Source organism: Bombyx mandarina, chromosome A1, assembly GCF_030267445.1.
Source record: "Bombyx mandarina strain Sakado chromosome A1, ASM3026744v2".
Taxonomy (NCBI): domain Eukaryota; kingdom Metazoa; phylum Arthropoda; class Insecta; order Lepidoptera; family Bombycidae; genus Bombyx; species Bombyx mandarina.
This window is the reverse complement of record NC_143234.1, coordinates 12,206,912-12,231,005: the sequence shown is the minus strand read 5'-3', so window position 1 is coordinate 12,231,005 and position 24,094 is coordinate 12,206,912. Positions and strand designations below refer to the sequence as shown.

General features: G+C 39.6%; 2 protein-coding genes across 2 annotated transcripts; one reads left to right on the top strand and one right to left on the bottom strand.

Annotated features, from left to right (window-relative positions):
* Nucleotides 1-1,405: 1,405 nt before the first annotated feature.
* On the bottom strand, nucleotides 1,406-10,258 carry sud1 (Prolyl 3-hydroxylase sud1). Its single transcript, XM_028179830.2, has 9 exons — nucleotides 9,908-10,258; nucleotides 9,529-9,692; nucleotides 8,068-8,355; nucleotides 7,072-7,260; nucleotides 6,177-6,335; nucleotides 5,520-5,663; nucleotides 5,107-5,260; nucleotides 4,813-5,030; nucleotides 1,406-4,743 (listed from the first exon to the last, which is right to left on the bottom strand). Exons 1-9 carry the CDS (start codon nucleotides 10,137-10,139, stop codon nucleotides 4,468-4,470), a joined length of 1,824 nt encoding a protein of 607 aa, XP_028035631.2. The 5' UTR covers nucleotides 10,140-10,258; the 3' UTR covers nucleotides 1,406-4,467.
* Nucleotides 10,259-14,169: 3,911 nt separating this feature from the next.
* On the top strand, nucleotides 14,170-21,363 carry LOC114247047 (tRNA:m(4)X modification enzyme TRM13 homolog). The gene is given in 8 exon segments (XM_028179853.2): nucleotides 14,170-14,491; nucleotides 14,848-14,885; nucleotides 15,337-15,350; nucleotides 15,353-15,523; nucleotides 17,516-17,710; nucleotides 19,286-19,513; nucleotides 20,311-20,432; nucleotides 20,946-21,363. Coding segments are annotated over 8 exon segments (1,206 nt in total). The 5' UTR covers nucleotides 14,170-14,428; the 3' UTR covers nucleotides 21,321-21,363.
* Nucleotides 21,364-24,094: the final 2,731 nt, after the last annotated feature.

Below are 24,094 nucleotides of genomic sequence, written 5' to 3'. Positions count from 1 at the left end.
AACGGGTAGGTATCACCACTCCGTCTATTTCTGCCGTGAAGCAGTAATGTGTTTCGGTTTCAAGGGTGGGGCAGCCGAGGTAAATGTCTATGGGCTCCAGTAAAAACTTACCAGGTGAGCTGTGAACTCGTCCAACTACCTAAACAAAAAAATAAAAAATAATAACCACTCAAGAGCAGCTATTTCGCGAATAAATCTACTACCGGATCGGAATTGCGACCCACTGAGAATATCCGGCGAAATACAGAACGGGTAGCCAGCCGACTGCGTTGCAGAGTGTATACACAACGGAAACGTTCAAGATGCGATTAAACATACAACCTATCTTTGTATTGTCATAAGACCATATCAGATTTGATGTCTTTAATCAAACGTACCTACTAAATCATACACGATTACTCATTGGCGTTTCTACAATCATATCAAACTGTTTTTTTAATGCTACTAACGCCATCTGTTTGTTGGTTTTCACAGACAAGTCTTAAACAGTATAAATGCTCAATGCATCCACGGATTCTATAAAGGTTTAGAATTTAGAAAAATAAACAGTAAAGTAAATAGGTACTGGTGATTACTGTAAATTTTGAATACTAGTGACTTTTTTTTAAATTATCGAGCATTAATTTAGAATAATTCGATGGAATTCAAATCAGCTTATTTGAACGATAGAAAGTACAAAAAGGCCTCGGTTTAAATAACACGATGTTATTCCTTCTTCGAGCAAATTGTTCATTCGTGATTAAATTTTGAATTGCCGCCAAAATAATAGAAAATGCCAAGAAAGAAATGTTATTCTCCAATTTCATAAAAAGAACGAGCTATGGATGCTTTTTTAAATGTTTTTAATTAGGCGTCCAAGCGGCCAGTAACAGAAAATAAACTTCTACATTGTAACTCATTTTGTAATTAAAAGTACCATATTATGTTTTATTTTTTATGCATTTAATGAGTTATTTATTTGAGCTATATTATTGCATGATTATTAATTATTGAATGTGTATATTTTTTACGAACATTTATACGTTGAAGTGTTTTATTCATAAGAAGTGTTTCTAATTATATGACCAAAATTGTATATGCGAGTGTCAGGATCCGGTAGGAACTCTTCCGCTATATTTGATAAATTAAAAACTTTTTAATAAAACAAAAAATGTTAGCGAAAATTTTGATACATTGGTCGTCGCTAGCCACTTTTGTGAACTGATTCACGTGTCTAATTTGACTTTAAGACAATCCCGTACGGGTCTCTGTTAATTTCTACGTCCTCCATCTTGGGTTCCACGGATCCAAGTCTTCCGCACTGAGTCAACTGACCTGTTACTGCCGACGTGAGCACCGGTGGCGAATCGCCATCTGATGAACTGCTTCCAGCTTAAGTAATGGATAATCAATAAAACAAAAAGTATATATACATATCCAATCATTATATTATTTTTTAAACTATCACAATATTTACAAAATATAATACTAATCTATGCATAGATTAGTTTTTTGTTGACATTTTTTAAAAATAAACAGCAAAAACAAACGTAAAGGCGTACGCTAATTATTCCATCATTAAATTTAAACTTATTTCATTTAACCTATAATATAAAAAAAATTAAATTAATATTTCATTTTAACTTTACAGAAATTAAATGACAATTGAAATCAATTTCATTTTTCTCTTCAAAGCTTTTAAATGCTTTAAAACAAATTGAAAGTATACGTTAGTGTCCGGGCCTAGGGTTGTACTAAGGAAAATAAACTACTTACACCAAGAAACGGAATTACATATAACACAACCTTACGCGACTGGTGTTTGTTTGTGTCAAAAGTTATTTAGATATTACTTGCAGCGGCAGTGTCGATGCAACCATAAGAATACAGTAGTTTTTTATAAACAGCTTTGTTCGTTTATAAATATATAAAAATATTATATCTATATTGACTATGTAGTAACCAATCCGTATATAAATAGGTAAAAACGAAGATAATTAAATATTATTTTCTCTGCATTTTGTCAATGGATTTTCTTTCTTTTTTGTTCGGTAACTATTGACGAGCTTCAGCCTGTGTTACCAATTAAAAAAATCGAAACTGCTTTATTTTCCCACCTTTACAAGAAAAATATCTAAACTCTTGGGCAAATACTATTAATATATAAATAGGCTGTGTAAGGGAATTACTAACCGAAATGGAGCAGAAGACAGGCTAATAAAATCACGAACAAATTTCTACTTCACAGCACGCAATGTAACTTAAAAAAAACAAGTGCCGCGCAAGTTCAATGACCCTCGAGTAGAGGTGGATATTACATAGCGTTTAGATACGACTTTTTAAAAATTATTTTGGCTTATATAAGTAAATGAACATTGTCGGTTGATGTTGACTACCTTGCTACCGGTCCGGGTTCGAGTTCTCGGCCGTCCTGCGCGGCGACCTGCATGCTTACCTACCTAGATCAGGGATGGTCAATATTCATCGATGTTGAATAAACATCGATGTTTAGCTGGAAAACATCGATGTTTTGGTTTCGATAACATCGACAAAAAAATATCGAATTATCGAATATGCCATATATCTTTTAGGGCCATCTAACGGTGGATGTACTTTCTAGCTAGTGACTGCCTAGATGACACTGATTAACGTAATCGAAGTAAGCCGTACTACATAAATGTGTGTAAAATTAAGAAAATGTAAATTGTGAAGTGTGATGTCGGAGTCAAGCCCAATAATTGAACGCCCGCTTATTAATCCGTAAAACGTAGTTTTAATTAATAAACACGTATAATAAATAAAATAGACAGTTTAATTTTACACCAAAAACATCGACGCTTTTACACATCGATGTTTATCGTACATCGATACTTTTTTAATCGATGTTAACATCGATTTTTTTCTAATATCGACATCCTTAACCTAGATGCTTGAGGCTCTTCGATTTAATACAAAGTATGTAAACACTCACATTCTCGTCTATTGTAATAAGAATGTCAAGAAGTAAATGTGCAAAAGAAATTCTTATGTTTCTATATAAATTATTGATTATTGTTCTTAGAAAAATATATCCTATCGTCCGTTTAAATTTTTTAGCTTTATTTCTATAGGCGTGCGGCGGCGGCGAAACATTACCGCTCAGTGTCATAAGTGGGCAGACGAGCCCCCATAGCGTTAAGTGGTTACCGGTTACCATTGCATTGCACATGACACTTTTTATTTTTTATTTTTTGCTAATACTATATTCCCGTCGACACAACGCCTGCAATTTGAGCCAAGTTTGGAATCTTTGAGCGCATAACGAAGTTTGTGTGTCAAGATTCGAGCTCATATGTACTATGGGGTTTAATTACACATGATAAAATACATTTTTTTAATTGTATAATTTCATTCACCAATAGTGCTGAAGAAGTGCAACTTCCCTGTTGTCTATATATATATATATATGTGTGTACAATTATTAGTAGTACTAACGTTAATTGGTGCGGGACGACCTCCAGTGAACTGTATGATTAGTGCGAGTTTCTTAACGTTTTCGATAGCGTAAAAGTTAACGCAATTTTGTATGCGGTTGGAACAGCGCCCCTAGCGGCAAACGTACGCAAACGATCCCATTACATACAAATATGAGCTAACTTTTACGTTATTGAGAACGTTAACTCGCACTAAGCAAATGCTTCTTGTTTAATCCCTTCAATTATATTTTAGAGTAATCTATCTGTGAAGTGTGGCCCTCGACCGCCGCCACCGCCCTCGGCTGATGTAATATTACGTGTAAAACTTTCTAAATATTTAAGGCAATTCCGATTTCGTATGTCGACATTGAAGTACGCGACTAGGATCGCGCGTCTTTACAAAAATATATATTTGCACAATCACACAATTTATCATCACAATTTTTATTCAGAATGTTTTAATTTTATTATCGTTCGTCGTGTGGCGTGTTTGATGAGTTCCCAGTGAGAGGAGCGGGTCGTGCTGTGATCCTCATGTCGATGGTGTCCGCGGGCGATATTGACTGCTGACCTACCATTGACTATGGGCTTAGCTCGTTATTAAGACCCCCATTAGTCACATAAATGAATATGTATAATGTACACACGTCGCATTGGTTCCCAGTACAGAGGGCGCTGGTGACGTCAGCCGGGGGACCCCCGGGCTGGGAACTCATGACACGGGTTATGCGAGTACTTAACTGAGCTATTGTATTATAGTAGACTAGTTTATCGTCCGAGACGTGCCCCCCGCGCCGCCACATACTGAATATGATGACAGCAGTCCATGGGCATCAGTTGTGCCGGTCTCGACCGTTTCTGCGGCGAGTGCGGATGAGATTAGTATCAACAGTAGCGTGCGCACGTGCGGCGCCGGGGCCGCACCAACGACACCCAGTGCTGCTATTTCAGAGTATTCATCTCTTTGAGAGTGTGGTAAGCTTCATTGTCGTATCGATACGAACGGTTCGATGAAGGCGCCGACGTGGGCGCGTCACTCCTTGTACATGCAAGTGACGATGTAGAAGGGCGGGCGGTCCCTCATGGCCATGCGGCCGAGGTACTTGGTGAAGGAGGCGGCGCCGGCGTCGCAGTACACGAGGTTGAGCGCGTTGTTGGCCGGCGGCAGCGACACCAGCGCGCCGGGCTCCGCGCCGCCCGCCTCCTCGGGCGCCAGATAGTGCGTGGGGGCGCAGCCCCGGGCCGGCGCGCCCACGTACAGCACGGCCTCCAGGCGCGCCTGCTGGTACTGCTCGCGGGGCGGCAGCAGCTGCGGCAGAGACAGTCCGTTAACGCAGCCCTACGCACACTCGCGGGTGGAGACTTCGGCGCGACTCACGGTGAAGCAGCCGGCCGTCCACTGCTGCACCTCCAGCTTCTCACAGGTGGCCAGCCCCAGGTCCGTGCAGTCCGTGAGTAGCCTGAAGAACACGTTGCTGGTGATCAACTGGACCAGCTCCCGGATGGGGTGCTGCTTGTCCTGAGCTTGCAACCAGTCGGGGGGCACGCGCGAGTAGCGGCGCAGGTTGGACGGGCCACACAGCTCCCACGGCACGCCTGGCAACATCAAAATACTCTTTAGTCAACGTTACCGGGGTCCTACATGAGAGAGCGATAGCGATAAGCTGCTCACCCGGGTCGCGCAGCGCCTCCAGCAGCTGCCGGTACTTGTGGTCCAGCAGCAGCGCGTGCAGACACACCTCGCTCTCCCGCTCCATCTGCGCCTGCACCTGCGCGCGGCTGCGGGCCGACAGGTAGCTGCCCTCCACCCACTGGTTCAATAGCACCTGCACAAACAACAATGAGTATGTTTGTTGAGAAGCACTCACCGCCTGCATCTGTACAGTTGCCTCCTTAACTTTCATTCAAGGACATATAACAATTGCGTTGAGAATTAAATTAATAAAATAGAAAAATTACTGTGCTACGATCAGGCTTCTGATTGTTTTAAACTAAACCGACAGTTTTTGAGAACAGGCGTGCAGATAAATGTACACATAATAATGCGTCCTATCAAGTTTTAATTTATACGTTTTGTTAACTTACGACTTCCGAATGCGGGGGTGTGGGGGGCAGGTACGGCGGCGCGGGGGCGGGCGGCGCGGCGGGGGGCGGGGGGCCCGGCTCCGGTCCGTGGAACCAGCCGTTGATGGACAGGCGGGGCAGCTCCAACGACAGGACCTCGCTTACCTGGGGGCACGCGCATCGGTACAGGGGGGCGGCTACATCACAGTTGCACCGTCTGTCAGACAACGGGTGCACGCTCGCGGTCTCCGTCGAGCGACTACCGAGCCGCAGACTTACATCACAGACATCAAAATTTACTTTGTATTACATTATTAATTCCCACATTAGGCGTATATTTGTTATTTCACAAACAAATGAGCCTAACGGCTAAAGTCAATTTTCCCTGACTTCAAACCATCTCACTACCTACCTACCTCACTAACTTGGAATTTTTCACACATGCCAAGCAACAATGACAAAACATTAATTTCTTGCCTCCACTTAATGTCCTGACAGGAACCACCAGCGTTAGGTAATTATTATTTTGATTACTAATTCATCTTGCTACTGGAACATGTTTTTATTAGATTTGAAACTGTATGTATTTATTATTACATATTATGAATTTCATGAAAAAGCTAATATGAAATGGCAATTTTGGCATTATATCAACAACTTTAAGTAAACAACGCTTACTTGGTGGTATGAATCAACACCGACTTTGAAGAATGCTAACATATTGTTCTTAGGGTATATTCGATGCACCACCTCTGTAGGCCGACCTTCCTCATCCTTAGCGAAGAGTTCTAGGGCTCCACCCATTTCTTCTTTCCAGCCTCCACACTGATCATCAACCTGTAGATAAAGCCAATAATCCAAATCATAATAATATGTTAATATAAGTTTGTCTAATGAACTTTTGTTCCGATATTCTGTATATATTTGCAATAGTTAATTTTTTTTTCAGTTTAAGCCCTTTTTACCACGTTTTATTCTCTCATGCCACAGCAAAGCCAGACCAGGCTCAGTTAATCTATTATCTAAAAGAACAGGTCTAATACATAAAGACTCTACAGAATGGGTCTGACATGTTAGTACATGTTTGAAGCTTCTGGGTATTACGCAGATTCTGCCTCGTTTGCACCACTTAGTACATGAGAAGAGTACTGAGAAATCATTTACCATGAATCTGTATTCCTGTTTATACCACATTCTTGAACAAATTCTCCTACAAGGTATCTTCTGAGCGCTATGACTGTAAGCTTTCTGTCTGTAATACAAGCACCTGCGCACATGCAATGGTGACCATGACCAGATGGAGATATGCTGGTCAGCATTCAAGGGCAATAGAAAAATGCAGACCGCTCAATGTTTTTTTCCTACCTAAACTGAGAGCCTTGAGAGGCTATTTCAGCATAACCTTAACAAGTAGAGCTCACAGGGCTCAAACCTGACGACGTTGCTAATACGAACCCTAGGAAGAGCCGTGCTTCGCAGAATTTACCACCGGATCGGAAACGCGACCCACTGAGAAGATCCAGCAAGACACTCAGTGGGCTGTGTCTGAGGAACGCTCAATGAAGTACACTACCTGTATATTATGATCCCCTCCTCCATTCTCAACTGCTTGCCGTGGCAGTGTCCAGGGCGCAAGATAGAAGATGAAAGCCACTCTTCGATCTCCAAGCAAGTCGTCGTGAACGAGCAAATGATCCCCCGGACCATAAAGTGAACATGATGCTGACACTGACGTCAGCTCTAAGCCTGTTACCTTTGATACCTGAAATGTTATGTAATATATACTTTATTTATATTCAGGTGCAAAACCAGGTATGGTGAAATTTCACCACACATAATTAGTGTGAGAGAACATTAAATGTAGAAAATCAATCATCTGGTAATACAAGATCTAAGATAACAAAATATTCCGTTTGTTCAGTTATATTCAACTCAATATGTATTGATTTAAAAAAGGGTAAAAACCCAAAACATCCAAGCTCTCTACTAAAGCTGATTTTATTTTGGATTTCAGTATATATAGTTTCTGAACACTTATTATTTATTGTTTTTGTATTTAGCATGTTGTAAGCCTGCACCGGTTACCTTTCTGCCTATTATCGCCTGAGAATTTATTTCTGGTTACAGGCTGCAATACAACAGCTGTTAGATAAGACAATTACTTTGTAATGTCTATGAACTCCAATAACCACTTAACACCAGCCACAAATGGAAACTTACAAATACAATTAAAAGCAAATAATTTAATCTATAATTAGAAAAAGTGGTCATTCATAGCTCAACAATTAGAAATATATGTTATTAAGTTACTGTAGTAAATAATATAAGTAAATAATAGAGTTAGTAGACTTTTTGCTTTTTAAATTATGATTTTGGTATTTTGGTTAAATTGGTTTTTATGTCTTATAGCCAGTTAAGATGGTGTATAACTTACTTGAGTTAGTACTATCATCATGGACTTCTACATTTTGAAGCGAGCTAATAAATACCAAATGCTTCAGTACAAAAATCTAAAATAATTTGTATATGAAACTTATTGGACCAAAGTTATAAAATTAATCATACAAACCCAATTCATAACATCAGTCTTCAGTAGATCATATATCCCTCGAATACTCCTCTGCCAGCTCAAGCTAGCCAGGTCTGTAGTCTGGTGGAACTCATACAAATCCATCTTTTTTCTTGTCCAATCTAATGTGTTTATATCATCCACAATATTATTTATAATGTCAGGATTCATCAGAAATTTGTGTATCTGACACAATCTAAATGGGTTACATGTGATTGTCACATTTGAGCTTGTGTGATTCTTCAACTCTTTCCAATTTGTCGATAACTCATCTATAATTTCTTGAGACTGAAATTTTTTTCAATTATATAATAACCTAAATGTAGCTGTCATACAAGAAATCAAACAAAAATCTGATTGCACAGTTCATATTTACAAGTTTTTGATGATTATATGCCAGCTTTAATTGACATTTCAGCCATCAGTCAACCGAACATAAATATCTACCCAGTACAAGATCTTTATAGTTCCCTACAAACTGGTGACCCCTGTGTGATTAGAAAATACAATTTTTTAATATTCCCTGTATAATTAAATTAATATTACTTTTAAGTACACAAGTTTACCTGTGTTATATTAATTTCAAAATTAATATTGAATAGTTTATTACGCATTGAAAAAAAATCTATCAGGTGTGATTTGGAACATTTATCTTTGTAATTAAAGGTCCATTTTATTTGATATTAGTATCAACTATTCGATATTTCTGAATTGAAATTCATTGAACTTCAATTAAGTTCTTCAATTAAATTCAGTTGAACTCCAATTAAGTTTACCCCATTCAAATAGCTAAAGAAGTTTGTTATGATTTTTTTTTCCAAAATTTTAAGCTTTAAATGGCTCTCCTATAATGTTGCAGAAATGTTGCTTAAGCCAAATAACCTTTCATCCCTCAATATATATAATTAATATATAGCTTAAAAACTTCCAAAAAGCTACTAAAAAAATTACTTATGTTTTATGAATTATGTTATATGAGTCGACTATTATCAAAGCCGGCAATGTGACTTTTAGACAATTATTGGTAAATCAGAAAAACGAATTATTGACTTTGTATTCCATTGGCAGTCACAAAACTCTTCTGAACGACATCTTAGATAAATAACAGGTTAAGTATTAACATTTATTTAATGCAGGTTTTGAACCGTATTCTTTGAAGGAGACGATTATATTCAAATCAATCTGTATTGACATATCAATAACATTTTTTTGTCCAAATGCACAGATTGCCACCTTTGATAATAGACGACTCATATACAACACCATATTCTAATGTGCTAATTAACTTAATAATATTGAATATAAGTTTAAGCTCTGATTAGCTGGGGTGGGGAAATCCATGATTTAAAACCAAGGATTCAATTGCTCCTTTCCTTTTACTTAAGCTATTGGCAAGCACCACCACTACTACACTACTAACACTTGTCTGACAAAAGATGACAATGCAGTTTGTCTACTTACTGTAATTAAGGTATTAAATTTGGGATCTTCCATTCTATTTGCTCTAGGGTTACGTTGTAGCTGCATTGATTTACTTATGATCTTGTCCTCCAAAACAATCGAGTCATCTTCACACTCAGAGTCCGAACTATAGTCAGATGACGATGATGATGATGAAGAATAATCTAAGAAAATATAAGCCTGATTTAATAATTTAAAGTTATTGTTTGGCTAGTGATATTTTAAAATATTGTCTCTACTACGATCATGTACTATTAAGTAAGTAAATTTGAGCAATTACTGCGTTTGAAAACATTGAAGGATTAAATGAAAACTACATTTAAATTTCGCGCCATATTAACAAGGCACAATGTCTCACACAAACCAGCAAGTAACCCACCTCCGCGTATTCTTTTAACTTCATCAGCAGATGCTTGATATGAATTCACAGCACAAACATCAGAGTCGTCACTTTCAGTATCGGATATCTCAATAACTGTGCTAGAAAGACGCCGCTTGGCGGGTGGACGTACATCGTCCGTAGTCGAGTTTTCGACCTCACTCTTGGTCGCAGCATTGTCTTCAGGAGTCGTGCTCGATGGTTCCTCGGCATCATTGATAGCCGAACTCATTTTTATAAAACAATACTCTACATAATACACGACAAAACAGAAACGTTCGAAAAACCAAAACGAGACGCCTAACCTCAAAATATTGTTGACGTCTTGCTGCTTATTTTGGCAAAGACTGAATAATTAGACTGCCAGTTTCAAGTATCAATCTATTTTCTTTTGGTTTATACTTTTTTAAATTATATATTGTCATACTCATAAAAAAACGTATTATAATTGTCATTATTAGTAATGATAATGTGTCTTTAAAAAATATTACAAAATAATTATTTAAAAATACATCGTGCATGTTGACATTGAATCAAATATGGGGTGCAAACCCTATACAGTTTATGTTGAAATTAATTAGCAATGCAATAAACAAGTTTTACTCTTTAAGTAATTAGAGTTAAATTTCAAATATATTAAATTTTATCATTTTACGCGTAGCGTACCAGAGTAGCAATTGCTGTTATTCCCAGATCGCAGCCACCAATTTAGGACAGTGGATCCGGAACTGGCGCATCGACATCAACCCATGAAAAGCACAGCCGTGCTCTTTGAAAGGGGTTGTCCTCCCGACACCACTGCTAGAACCTCGTCACGATTTACGCGCAGTAACTCTATTCCCGCCATCAAAATCTTTGGTCAGCCCATACCGTGGGCCTCGAAGGCCAGGTACCTAGGCGTCACCCTAGACAGAGGGATGACATTCCTCCATATTGTCCCCTCGTAACAAGGCGACACTCTACAAACTTGCACACGTTCTGTCATGACCTATGCAAGTGTAGTGTTCACTCACGCAGTCCGCATGCACATAAACTCCCTCCAGGCCCTCCAATCCCGTTTCTGCAGGTTAGCCGTCGAAACCCCGTGATACGTGAGGAATGTTCACCTCCACGATGATCTAAATTTAGCGCCGAAACTTAATTTTTTTTTTATTGCTTTGATGAGTGGACGAGCTCGCAGCCCACCTGGTGCTAAGTGGTTGCTGGAGCCCATAGACATCTAGAATGTAAATGCGCCACCCACCTTGAGATATAAGTTATAAGGTCTCAAGTATAGTTATAACCGCTGCCACACGCTTCAAACCGTAACGCATTACTGCTTCACGGCAGAAATAGGCAGGGCGGTGGTACCCACCCGCGCGGACACACAAGAGGTCCTACCACCAGTAATTACGCAAATTAATTTTGCGGGTTTGATTTTATTACACGATGTTATTCCTTCACCATGGAAGTCAATCGTGAACATTTGTTGAGTACGTATTTTATTAGAAAAATTTGTACCCGCCTGAGATTCGAACACCGGTGCATCGCTCAGCACGAATGCATCGGACGTCTTATCCGTTAGGCCACGACGACTTCAAAGTATCTTAACACGTTAACAGTCCCTATACAAGCGTTCCGAAACACGCCATATGTCCAAATGTGATTATATATTTTTTGGCCATTATTAGATGTCCACCTATCGGCTGATGCATTAAAAGTAACAAAATATGGTCGTTGACCCCGGATATACCCGTGTACAGCGGGCGGTACACGGACTTATGAATTAAATTACCGGGTAACTTTAACGTGTACCACAGGCTCATGAGTGTTCCAGTAGACGTATGTATGGTTAGTTTATTACCATATCGATGGTACACTTCCGCGGCAGACTACTTTTCCGCCAATACATACCCTCAAACACATAAATATAACATAAGATCTATAAACTATGGTCTGCAGAAACTTGGGATACCAAATTTACAATGGTCAAAATGTGCAAGTTTTTGGTTTGGATACCTCCGGAAGTATAGTAGTAACATTGGCAAAGGTTTACTTGATGAAGGTCGCTGCATGATAACTGACAACTACTACACGAGCGATCCTTTGACAGAATTTATGCTTTCTCGCAATACAGACCTCTGTGGCACAGTCAATAAAAAGAGAAAAGGTTTACCGAAAGAGGAGAGAAGGAGAGAAAAGCATTCTAGCAGTACATGAAACGGTCAAGTTCAAATTACGCCGCTGAGAAAAACACATTTTTTTGAGTTTTTGGGCAAGAAAGAATCTCGATTCATCCGAAGACGATGCGTGGGATGCTGCCAAAACCTTCTTGATGAAGGTCGACTTGCTCCATATGCACTGGCCAAAGCCAAAAGGATATCAACGCAATGTAAAATTTGCAAAAAAGCATATTGCGTTGTTTGTTTTCTAAACTTTTAGTTCACCAATTAAAATTTGTATCTTTTTTCTAAGTTTTTTATGTCGTGTTGCTATACTAAGAATTTTAAAAAATATGACATGTCTTCGACTTTTTCTATTTATTAGAGCCTTGGCCACAAGTCCACAAAGAAACACTAACTAATTTGACAAGTCCGTGGATCTAGGCTCCGTAGAGAAACACATCGGCTCGTGTACCTCATAGGGCACACGAACTCGGCAGAACCGCTCACCGTGTACCACATACGTAACACCGGACTGTTAACGTGTTAAGGTTGTCAAAACGCTACTACGACAAAGCGACACGATAATCCTCCTAATGTGCTGCCGCTAATTACCTATTTGACCCAGACGACGCGCGACGGGACAACGCAAAGCCGTCGTCGCCTGATGGCTCCTCTTCACAATCGGCCATGATGGGCCAACAAATGATCGTCCATCATCGCCGCTATGATCGGGGAACTCTCCACACAATCGTGAACGTTCATTTACTGACTGCCTACTGATATGTTAAGACGTCTAGATATCGATGATGGAAGTCATTTAGTTAATGTGCGCGAAAAAAGAATCGTGAAACCTTTTTTTTTTTAAATCCCTTTGTAGACAGATGATCGTACGGCCACCTCATGGTGAGTGGTTACCGTAGCCCATAGACTTCAACAACAACAACAAAACAAGGTCCACGCAACCATAGTTTTTTAGTCGACACAATTGACACACAGTCGAGACAACTACATCCTGACTAATCGGCGATGGTGGGGACGCTAGGTTTCCTACTTCAGTGGGACGCTCACACAATCATGGGCCATCATTCCTTTGATCTACTGACACAACACCGATTGCGCACGATCATACGCGATGATGGCCGATCACACACATTTATGCCCTCTACACTATCGTGTGTTTCTATAATAGCCCATCATGGCGATTGTGAAGAGGAGCCATGAAACATGTCTTGTCGGATCCCCCGTTGCTTTCTCAGTGGTTTTAGGCCTCTCAAACACGGTTAGGGTTACCGTCCTCATCGAACTCGTTGAATGTCGAAAAGAAAAATAAATGATTTTTTTAAAAAAATAGTTCCTTAATATTAATTAGAAGTGGGAGAAATTGATTTTTAATTAACAAATACGTATTTAAGTAATAAATTTTTTTTGTAAGGAACTTTTTTTTAAGTCATTATTTGTATATCATATCATATATATATATCAAAGATTTAAATTCAAATTTATAGTTTAACAATTATCACACTTGCAATATTTATGTTCAAGCAGAAAAAAATATTAGTTAACCAGTACATAAATAATTGAAACATTGGGATAAAAAAAAAACCAGGCGGATTATTGTTCGTTTATTTAACCAGTAAGCCCCTGAATTTTTTCATTTCTTAAATTTGATATTTAATATGTTAAAATAATTTTATTAATAAAGTGTCCCAAGTAGGCGTGGCTTACGCAAGCCAGAGTACCCGTTTCGGCCGTATTTTCATCCCTCTGGGAAAATTATAAGTATTGGTCCTACAGTTCCGGGAGTACGGACGTTTTTTTGGGTAATTTCCTTCTCTCTTTGAATTTGTTTTTTTAATTTGAAATCATTTTATTAGTTTTTGAGATATTTGCAAAAAACTAAACCCCCCTTTTTTAGTTAATTGTTAATAACTTTTGCAAATTATGCAAAAGTTTTCAAAAAATTTCAAATTTTTCAAAAATCATCTAGATGCCATTCCGAATCGAATGACACCTCAAACATAATTTTCGGAGACTGCTGAAAAAAGTTGACCAAAAAGGCACTTGTTCTCAAATATATTAAGTGTATAATCTATGGCACTTGTTGACTAGACGAATGAATCTGTGCTACGTTGTAGGACGTCGATACTCGATAACCTCAAATTGATTTTGAATTTTTTGTTGTATTTGTAAATAAAGTGCATATGTAAATCACTTTATATGATAACGTGTGAACCTTAAGTAGACGTAGACTGTAGATATACATATATCATTGAATTTAATTAAATTTCATCAAAATGTCCAAAATATACACTCTACTAAGGAATCAAACGGACCTCAATGCCAGTACTTTGTACTGAGGAAAAAACGGCTGTGCCGTATGACTGTGCGTCCTGGCAATCAGTACTGCGGCGAACATCAACCCCCACCTAATGATTCTTTGGTATTTTATTTATTTATTGAATAACTAAACATTTAAGAAATGATGTAGTTTTTCCAGTTTTAAATGTCTTCTTTTTCAAAATCAAACATGTCAGAGCGCTTGTGGTTGCGCTGATGTGTCTCAATGTATCTACAATAATATAATCTATAATAATAGTCTGTTTATAAATCAATCATCATGTTTATATGCAAAGATAGACAACTTTTTATGGGGTTCACAGCAAACTCGTCTGGTAAACCTTTTACTAAAAAAACCATGTCGGATTATATATAAAAATTACAAAATCCTAAAAGGAGATCCAAATCCGTTACATCCATAATGTTTGCGCATTGCAACTGTTTTTTCTTTCTTTCCAGTCTGACAAACGTATTGCATGTCCCAACGATCCTAAGCAGTAAGTAATGTTTCTAAATGCAGCGAGACACTACAAAAATTTTAAAAATAAATATTCAAATACAATTGAATAAAAGATACCAAAACATAAATACTGTGAATCTGTAGAGAGCACTGTCTCTAATACCTACTTATTCTATATAATCCCATTTGTATTTTGGATTCAAGGTCTACACCATTAAAATATTACAAGCTGGAGTATCTACTGCAAAATTCCCTCTTTTCCCAGTATAGCAATTAAAATAAAGTTTCTAACATACTTGCATATCACTTTTGAGTTACATAATATTTTATTTCTATAAACCAGGCGCAGAGGTATTTCCATAGCCTTCTGTACTTCATCAGTAATTTAGGGCTTTGCTTGCTCCATAGTTTGATATAATGTATATATCGAAGTTGAGCATTGCAGTAAAAAAATTGTTACAGTTATTTCTGTAGCTCTCAATTTTCAGCACATGCTACATTAGCAATTGGAAAAGCATCTAACCATCTGTAATGCTAGACAACAAGACCAGCCGCCCTACATTGAATACAACATCAATACTCCGATGACAAATGCAGTTCCTCGAATTTTGCTCAGCGAGATCCCTGGTGATATAATCATTCAGGTCATAAATAAAGTTAATTCATTATATGACAGTGAGTGTTGTTGTTAATGCTATTTACTTTTAAAGCTTTTTTTCGTAATAATAATTTTATATTAATTTATATTCACATACAATGAGACTATTGCTTTTTTTTTTTATTCCTACCTAAGCTGATAGCCTTAGGGGCTATTTCAGTGTAACCCTAACGTTAGTAGGTGAACTCACGGGGCTCAAACCTGATGACGATGCTAACACGAACCCTAGCAAGAGCCGTGCTTCGCAGAATCTACCATCGGATCGGAAACGCGACCCACTGAGAAGATCCGGCGAGAAACTCAGTGGGCTGTGTCTGAGAGTTAATTTACTCGTCGAGCCCTTCGTCGCAAGCGACAGGTTCGACGAGAACGGTGACCGGTGCTTGAAGTACCTAAAAACACCGTTAGTGGATCGGGAGGATCCGAGATGACGTGTTTTGGGCGACGTCGACTGCTTTCCATTCTGTCCGCAGGATCGGGAATGTAGTTACCGGCGGCCACGATGAGAGGGTTCTCGTGTCGTGCCGCTTTATCGAAGTGGCGCATCGACGCCGACTGAAGATACTTACTGATGGACTCTAAGTCCAGGTCGTCATGGAGGTCGACGTTCCTGACGAACCACGGGGCTCCGACGGCTATCCTGCAAAAACGGGATTGAATAATTTGGAAGGATTTTAAGCGAGTGCGGGCCGCGTGAGCGAACACTACACTTGCATAGGTCATGACGGGGCGTATGCAAGTTTTGTAGAGTGTCACCTTATTTCTAAGGGACATTTTACTTCGCCTACATATCATCGGGTAGAGACGTCCTAGAATGAAGGCGGCAAGGTCGCGTACCGTCTTGATGTGAGGGCGGAATGTCATCCTACTGTCGAGGGTGACGCCTAAATATTTGACCTTCGGGGCCCACGGTGTGGGCTGGTCGAACATCAGAGTATTGCACGAAACTCCACTTCGATAAAGCGGCACGACACGAGAACCCTCTCATCGTGGCCGCCGGTAACTACATTCCCGATCCTGCGGACCGAATGGAAAGCAGTCGACGTCGCCCAAAACACGTCATCTCGGATCCTCCCGATCCACTAACGGTGCTTTTAGGTACTTCAAGCACCGGTCACCGTTCTCGTCGAACCCGTCGCTTGCGACGAAGGGCTCGACGAGTAAATTAACTCTCAGACACAGCCCACTGAGTTTCTCGCCGGATCTTCTCAGTGGGTCGCGTTTCCGATCCGACGGTAGATTCTGCGAAGCACGGCTCTTGCTAGGGTTCGTGTTAGCATCGTCATCAGGTTTGAGCCCCGTGAGTTCACCTACTAACGTTAGGGTTACACTGAAATAGCCCCTAAGGCTATCAGCTTAGGTAGGAAAAAAAAAAAGCAATAGTCTCATTGTATGTGAATATAAATTAATATAAAATTATTATTTCGTCATCAGGTTTGAGCCCCGTGAGCTCACCTACTAAAGTTAGGGTTACGCTGACATAGCGCCTAGGGCTATCAGCTTAAAAAAAAAAAAAAGCACGGAACTGCTCAATTCATTACATGCGGTCATTGTAATGAAGTGCATGGAGATGAAATTTATAGTGAGCTAACAATAGATCATACATATATTAACAAACTAAGATTAGCCACACCATGCTCTTTCTGTTTGAATCGAAAAAGGTGTTTTATTTAATTTTATTTAAATATTGCACGAAAACATTGTTTTGTATAAACATTTTCATTTAATTAAAATACATATATAGTCCTATGTATTGGCAGAACATTTGAATAAATTGACATGCGCATATTTTTCTCTTTAAAACTTTTGCACATTATTAATTTTACTTGGTAATTGGGTGGTTAGGTACATTAGATACACTAATTTGGGACAGAAATTTGAATAGTGGAGAACCATTTTGGCACTGAAATACGAAAAACCTGTTTTCCTGATCATAATATTCAATTGACTTCATGAATATTTAAATAGGAAAGAAAAAAAAAAATTTAATTAACATTATAATTTTACAGAATTCATCAAATCGAACATAGTATCAATACCAGAGCGCGCTATACATGCCGCTGTAGCACCAGAGTTCAATGAGGCGGATCGGCAGGAGAGTTCCCGCCGACATTTGCGGCAAACATCTAGCTTGTTATGGCTCGTGGAAGAAGAGAACCTGGTGGATAATGAGACTTGCTATGTGGAACTCGGAGCTGGGAAAGGTATATATCTTGCACTATCATTTCCATACGTCTCCTAGTCACATGCATCTCCTCTCCAGGCATCACACGTCCATATCACGCTTGTAACGCTGGAAAAATTATTTTAGATTTTTTGAAATTAACGCCATCTAGCGTATACGTGGCGCAGTGTGGGGAAATAAAATAATTTTAATACACTAATTAGTTCACTCACTCGACGCTGCATGTCGTGACTGTGCGATCTTGTCTATTGTTCGAAGACGAGATTTGCACATCACTAACATGCAGAATCTTCGAGAACCGTCAGACTATTACTATAACAGGACAAGTCACATTGTCCAAGTCCTTTTTCTATCAACATCTCTCGAGCTGCGAGGTGAAAGTATTCTTAAGCATTTGCCTAAGTCACTTTATAAGTTCCTTGGTATCGTGTATTAAACCAGGGTCCTAGTAACTGGTACATATTATGTACCACAGTTAGGGTGCGGAGATTGACCTTCAGTTCACCTTCAAGATCCCGCAGTACCTTTCTGTGTGGACGCTGCCGGAAGCGAGGTGCTCTGGCAAAGCGATCCAAGAAAGAGTACTTGACTACGATAGACTAAGAACACACCTGCATTCACAGCCTTGCTCGGATCCAGTAACCCCCAGTTACTGGGAAGCGATCCGGTGAACCCTTTATCGTCTTTTTTAACTAAATCGGTGAAATCTTCATTGTTTCTTATTATTTAATTTTAAATTAATTTTCGTTGTATAACTTTCTCGTGTGTTCAGTATACCTACCGACACACCTGTAACATTGTACCTGACCACTAACTAGAACTTTGTAAACTATTATAATAATTTTAACCGTGTTATTTGTATAGAATAAACACAACATTGGTATTTTTTATAATTGTTTTTATTTATTGGTATAAGTCTCCCAGAGCGGTAAGTGATGGCTCCCTGAGATCCTCCTCACAGAGTCTCCTGTTCACCGGTTGTCTACCGGTGGTGACGTGGCTAGAAGTGGTGCGACTCGGCCCCGTGTCTCTCGACCCATAGACCACCTTTTGGGGAGTGACGCGACTGGGCCTCATGTAACATCGGCATACCAGGGATACCCTTAGACACAGACACGTTATACGCTGACCGTATATATTATAAAATATCTACTTATATATTGTATCTTTAAAAAATAATGGGGCTTTTTATAATGTCACGTGGGTAGCTGCAGTCATGCGGTCCGGCTTGAAGTCTATGGGGTTCGATAACTACATAACATCAGATGGAGCGTGAGCTCACTATGCCCTCCAATGCAATTTTTTTTTCCTACCTAAGCTGATGTTCTTGAGAGATCATATTAGCGTCACCGGGTGAGTAGGTGAGCTCACGGGGCTTAAATCTGACATTGTTGCTTACACGAACCCTAGCGAGAGCCGTGCTCCGCAGAATCTACCACCGGATCGGAAACGCGACCCACTGCGAAAATCCGGCGAGAAACTCAGTGGGCTGTGTTTGTGGGTTAATTTACTCGTCGAGCCCTTCGTCGCAAGCGACGGGTTCGACGAGAACGATGACCTGGAGTGCAATAAAGAACGAGGATATGACGGACAGGGCAGCTGTCGTACTACGCGCACGCGGCGTGGTGCGAGGGCGCGGGGTCCAGCGTGCTGCTGGTGGACCGCGCCACGCTGCGGCACAAACGGGACGGGCGGCTGCAGGGGCGGGGCGCCGCGCGGCTGCGGGCCGAGTTGGCGCACCTGGCCCTGCACCGCGTGCCGGCCGCTGCCACCGCGCGCCGCCTCGTGGGCCTGGCCAAGCACCTGTGCGGCGTGGCCACCGGTAACCGACCTAGGGACCACTTTACGTTTTCCCCCTCATTGTTTTAACTGTTACATATTGTTACGCCGGTAAGAGTAAGGCCATCTATCGCCGAATAGTCAACCGAATATCGAAGGATCTAGTAGCATCTAGAACACTCGAGAAGTACAACACCATCTATTGTCAGATAACGGAAACACAATACTAGACTTGTGTGGAATATTTTCGATCATTCTAGGGATGTGGTATCGGCTATAAAAGCGTTGCAGAGATGGCACGCAGTCAGTTAGTAGTCGGAACTACTCGAAGCGAAACAGCGGACGGATCACCTGAGGCGAAGCTGAAGAAGCAAATTGAGAATTTTAAAGTTTTTGTGAAGTGTTTGTGAACTGTTTTAAGTGTTGAATACAGTTTTAAGTTGTACTTTGTTGGAACATTTATTTGTCCCGAACCTCGGCGCGTAACAATATTTTTCAACCCTCCCTGTAAATTGTCGAGATCTACAGTTCGTGAGCGACGGTGAACAAAAATAAATTAATACATAGAACTACCTAACAGCTCACCAGACAAACTGAGCAACAATTCACCTCGAGACGTGAGTTTGACAAACGGCGTGTTTTTTTTATTATTATTGCCCTTGTAAGCAGACGAGCACACCGCCCACCTGATGGTGAATGGTTACCGTTGCCCATCGACTTCAGCAATGCCATTCCATTTGATAAATACGGACTATTTGTCCGTTTGCTTACGGTGCACACGTGCGTCGCCTACTGCCCCCCATCATATACACATGCAACAGTCTCAACTATCGTTGGCAGACTACGCGCTGCGGTGCATGACATCGGAGGGCGTGCTGGGGAAGACCAAAGGTGTGGTGATCGCGACTTGCTGCCACCACCGCTGCGAATACTCCGCTTATGTCGGCAACCGACACCTACTGGTGAGGCGAGACTGACCATTGACTAATAAACGAGTGGAGTAGCTAATACATATTACTATAAAATATAATAGAGTAAATCCGACTAACAGCAACATTTTCAAAATATACTTGGACATAAACAAGTCAATCCAGTAAATGTTCATGCAGTTCAATAATGACGTTGTGATAGTTCCCATTCCCATTTATAATCTTTATTGATGGTAGGACCTCTTGTGAGTCCGGACGGGTAGGTACAAACACCCTGCCTCTTTCTGCCGTGAAGTAGTAATGCGTTTCAGTTTGAAGGGTGGAGCAGCCGTTGTAACTATACTTGAGGCTTTAGAACTTATATCTCAAGGTGGGTGGCGCATTTACGTTGTAGATGTCTATGAGCTCCAGTAATTACTTAACACCAGGTGGGCTGTGAGCTCGTCCACCCATCTAAGCGATAAAAAAAAGGTAGGTAGGTATGGAAATGTGGATTAAAATAATAATAACAATGAGTCCAAAGTCAAATGATGCATATGTTCCCAGGACATGGGTGTAACCGCCGAAGACCTGAACGCGATGCTCGGGCTGGTGTCCTGGGCCACGTGCGGGGACGGCCGCAACCGGCTCCACCGACAGAGCAAACCGGCCAGCGACGAGCACTTAGCGACGACCGAAACCGATCACTCCAACAGTGAAGTCGGTTGTGACAATAATCTACCGGAGGAGGCGCCCCCCGAACAGCTCAAGCACAGCCTCAGTCGCCAGCAGAGAGAGCAGGTCGGCAGGAGAGCTAAGGCGCTGCTGGACTGGGGCAGGAAACTCTACTTAGAAGAAAAGGGCTTCAACGTGAAACTGGGTCACTATGTGCCCACCGGAGTCTCACCGGAGAACGTCTGTATAGTCGCCACGAAAATGTGAACGTTTATTTAATAAATATATATATATTCAGTTTTGTAAATTACTACCATGAGTTTAAACTTGTTAAATAATCCAACAAAGAACTGATTTTTTCACTGGACAAGAGCTGACGGATTGATTGGTGTTAAACAGTTACCGAAGACTGCAACACGAATGTTGTTCACTTTTATTGAACTAGTTGTTGTTTTGGAGCCCATGGACATCGCAGGTGCCACACGGAGTCGCAGTATCCTTTTACATAACTGTCCTACCCACCACACCAGATCTTGCAGTGGTACCTATCTAGGTGGACACGTCAGTTAAAAAAATTATCGGTTTCTTTATCGTCACCCAACAACTGCCGCGTTGCACTGGCCAGCCGACGGGCTGGGCACGGTAACTAGACAATGGTCCAGCGAGTATCAAATGAACACAACATAATGTAAATATAATATTTATTATAATACACCTTTATGTTCGTATAACTTCAATAGTAACGACATACGGGGCGTTGGAATATATACACTTACAATAACATCTACAGATTAATTATATATTATAGTTTTTTACTTTGAACACTTATATAAATACAGCTGTTTGGGCATTTCATACGCATAAGAGATAGAAAAACTAAAAAAAATATCTAAAAAGTAATTACAATTGATCTTACAATTAACTGTGAAACAATATTGTTTTTTCAAACAATGCATGACGTCATAGGTGGGTTGTGCATAATCTATGGTTAGCTTGTGGATTATTTCGGCACCAAATGACGTCACACGTTTTGAATTCCGCTTAGCTATCTTTTTAAGCTGAAAATTAAGTTGTAGCCAGTTAAAAAATTATAAGAATTATTTTTAACGATACATGACTCGGTATGTATGATGGGTGCACATTTTGGTTAACTTCGATTTAAATTTAAACTTTGACTTATTTAAATCAAGTCTTAACCAACAGTGTGTGTATGACAGGATTTGTTTAGTCTAATCGCTTAATCTCGTCATTATCATGTCTCTTATAGTTTACCTCAAGTAATGCGATAGAATTTCAACCTAAATAAATAGTTTACTTGCCACTGTTATAAAGTAAGCTTTAACAATGCCATATTCGTGTGTTTAATCATACGTTTTTTTTTTTGTTATTAACCTGGTGTAAGGGATCCGTATGTAACGGTGTTAGTATGTTAACAATATTAGCTGAATCCGCAATGTAAAACGTACAAAACATTTTTGTAAGAATTTCAATATTTTCAAAGCTAGTGACAAACCTTTTTTTTACAAGTATGTACGCGCGTAAGAAGTTATACTGTATCTTTATTAAATTTATTTCATTTTCTTTTTTTAAATATTAAATAATTAATAATAAATATTTAACGTTAATAATTTAATAATATTTAGTATGAATTATATTAAATAATAATTTTGTCATTTGTATTACTAAAAAATGAATGCTAATAATACTTTTTTTACGAGTGTACATGCGCGAAAGTTCACCTGCGGCTATCTTCAGACTCGCCAAGTTACGTCGGTCGTATTGTAATGAGCGATTTAGTGGGCAACTTCATTCTGTTAATTTCGTGTCACGGTGCGCGCGCATCGTAAAATTTCGCGCCTAAAGAAGTATAATTAAAAAAAGCAGCGCTATTAGCAAATCGTTTTGGTTTCCCCAGTAAAATACTGTTAGTCAGTATTTTCGAGTTTCCGACAACTCCGAAATAAAATAAGTTAGAAGAGATAATTTAAACAATTTGTACATATGCGACCACAATGAAACATCAGGTTGTGCGAGGTCAACGGCCTGAGGGAGTGCGGGGTGGTCATCACCTATCTTTACATTACATTGCGGGTTCACGAGGATGACATTTTTAAAACCTTTTTATTGACTTCAACAACAGAGGAGTGAGTTAAGGATATGTGATAATGGGTAGTCACCCATAGATACCAGCAATGACAGGCTCAAGGTACTGTATTACAGAGCCGGAAGATACGGGACATGAAATATCTTTTGCAAACGCATTGTGGAAGAGAGCAATGGTTCCAGGGGTAAGAAACTCCAATGCTAGGTGGTACGATGGTAGAAACATGTGTTATATTTAGATCAGTAAATAAATATGGATTTTTACTTTCTTTTATTGTAGTAGTCCATTTTGGCCTAGAGAACGATTCTTACACACTGTGTAATGCCAACTGACTTTTTCAAGAGTTATCACGTTAAGATTAAAAGCCACAAGGGTAGGGCTCTCTGAGAAGCTGAAGCTGTTTTTGGAAAACAATATGTGACCAGTACAGAACCCGGGAGTTGGAGGCTTCTAATGATATTCACGAGCATCAACATGTGTTACCAGCTGCATATCGATGGCGATCGTGGTGTTGCTAGATTTTAACTTATTTTCACGCAGCTGTATCGCAGCGCCAAAATAAAAATGCAAGTCAAAACATTAAAAATTATAAATTAAAAAAATAAATGCTTATTTTTTAGACTGGCAAATTTAAATGCCCTTTTAACAGATAAACTATATTTATTCCTCACTTTATAAACGCAAACTATTAAAATAAAATACATAAAACTACACTATCCCTTTCTAGGTTATATTTTCATTCAAACCAATAAATAGATATCTTGTTATTATTTCTTACCATACTTAGGAATGATTTTTATAATTAATATTTAAAAAAAAAACAAATTGAAATAAAAAATATGTAGAAATATTTTAAAACACAACAGCTTCTATTTATTTCGAGACGAAGGATCATTATGGGCCGTGGTCATCATCAGCGTCGTAGCCATCGTCAAAC